General features: G+C 38.2%; 1 protein-coding gene across 1 annotated transcript; it reads left to right on the forward strand.

Annotated features, from left to right (window-relative positions):
* The first annotated feature begins 230 nt into the window (after positions 1-230).
* LOC110870367 lies at positions 231-958 on the forward strand. Its single transcript, XM_022119554.1, has 2 exons — positions 231-903; positions 951-958. Exons 1-2 carry the CDS (start codon positions 231-233, stop codon positions 956-958), a joined length of 681 nt encoding a protein of 226 aa, XP_021975246.1.
* The last annotated feature ends 302 nt before the right edge of the window (positions 959-1,260 follow it).

Raw genomic sequence — 1,260 nt, forward strand, 5'->3', positions numbered from 1 at the left:
AAGTCGAAATTTCATGTTCGTTCTTCTGAAGAATTTTAATGATTTCATTGATGAGATTGGGGGGGTGTGAATTTCCTCTTCGTGGCCGAAAGTTTACCTTTTGTTCCGGGGATAAACTTGGTCGAATTGATCGGATTTTAGTCTCTAATAGTTTGTTATCAGATTGGCCTAATGCAGAATATTGAGCTCTCATGCGGGAATTTTCGGATCATAGTCATTTGATTCTTAAGATGGTGTATCGGAATTTCGGTGCCAAGCCTTTTCGGTTCTATAACTCTTGGCTTTATAGGGATGGGTTGGAGGATATTGTGATTAAAGTTAATTCTAATATGGTCAATACAGAGATTGTTGAACCCCCTGATGTGTTGTTTATGAAGAAGTTGAAGTGTATCAAAAATGAGATATTGTCTTGGGTTAAGAAGGTTAAAGAAACAGAAGGTGAGGAAGAGAATAGTTTGAAGGCAGATCTAAACGATCTTCAAATGGCCATGGAAGATAGAGATCTTTTAGAAGAAGAGGTGTTGGTTTTTCAGGAAGGTACGAACCGGTCGAAGGAGTTGGATTTTTTTAGAAGTCTCGACTTGAAGCAAAAGTCTCGTGTGCGATGGGCGAAGGAGGGCGATGAAAACACGTCTTTCTTTCATGGTTTTATCAATAACATGAAGGTGAACAATGCGATTCCGGGGCTTATGATTGATGGTGTGTGGGAGACTAGACCTTCTTTTATTCGTTTTTTCCGTAATAAATTTTCTGAAGATTTAATCGAAAGATCTTTTCTCCAATGTTACGGGTTAAAGGTTTTAGACGCGGAAGATGCAGGTTTACTGATTTGGCCTTTTTCTGAAGAGGAGATCAAAGTCGCTGCTTTTAATTGTGGGAGTGATAAAGCTCCCGGCCCCGATGGTTTTAATTTTCGATTTATAAAAAAGTTTTGGTCTTCTTTTGTGCAGGATTTTAGCGCAATCTTCCAAGACTTTTTTCATAATGCTCGTATTATTCGGGGAGCCGGTTCTTCGTTTATTACTCTTATCCCTAAAGTTAGTGATCCGATCAACTTGGGGGATTATCGGCCAATCAACTTGATTGGTACTGTTAGTAAGATCGTGTCCAAGGTTCTTGCTAATAGACTTAAGAAGGTGGTTGATGTGTGTAAAATGCAACATACAAATTACATCAAATGAGGCATAAAACTAGCCCTTTTTAAGTACTAATGTTGGAAAAAGAGTGTTTTTGTCTTCCTTTTGTATTTTCAGGATTAAA

This window comes from Helianthus annuus, chromosome 8 (assembly GCF_002127325.2).
Source record: "Helianthus annuus cultivar XRQ/B chromosome 8, HanXRQr2.0-SUNRISE, whole genome shotgun sequence".
In the NCBI taxonomy this organism is placed as follows: Eukaryota; Viridiplantae; Streptophyta; class Magnoliopsida; order Asterales; family Asteraceae; genus Helianthus; species Helianthus annuus.

Bases quoted from the DNA above. Each gene is read 5' to 3' on its own strand.
- LOC110870367 (XM_022119554.1), top strand. From the start codon at position 231: ATGGTGTATCGGAATTTCGGTGCCAAGCCTTTTCGGTTCTATAACTCT.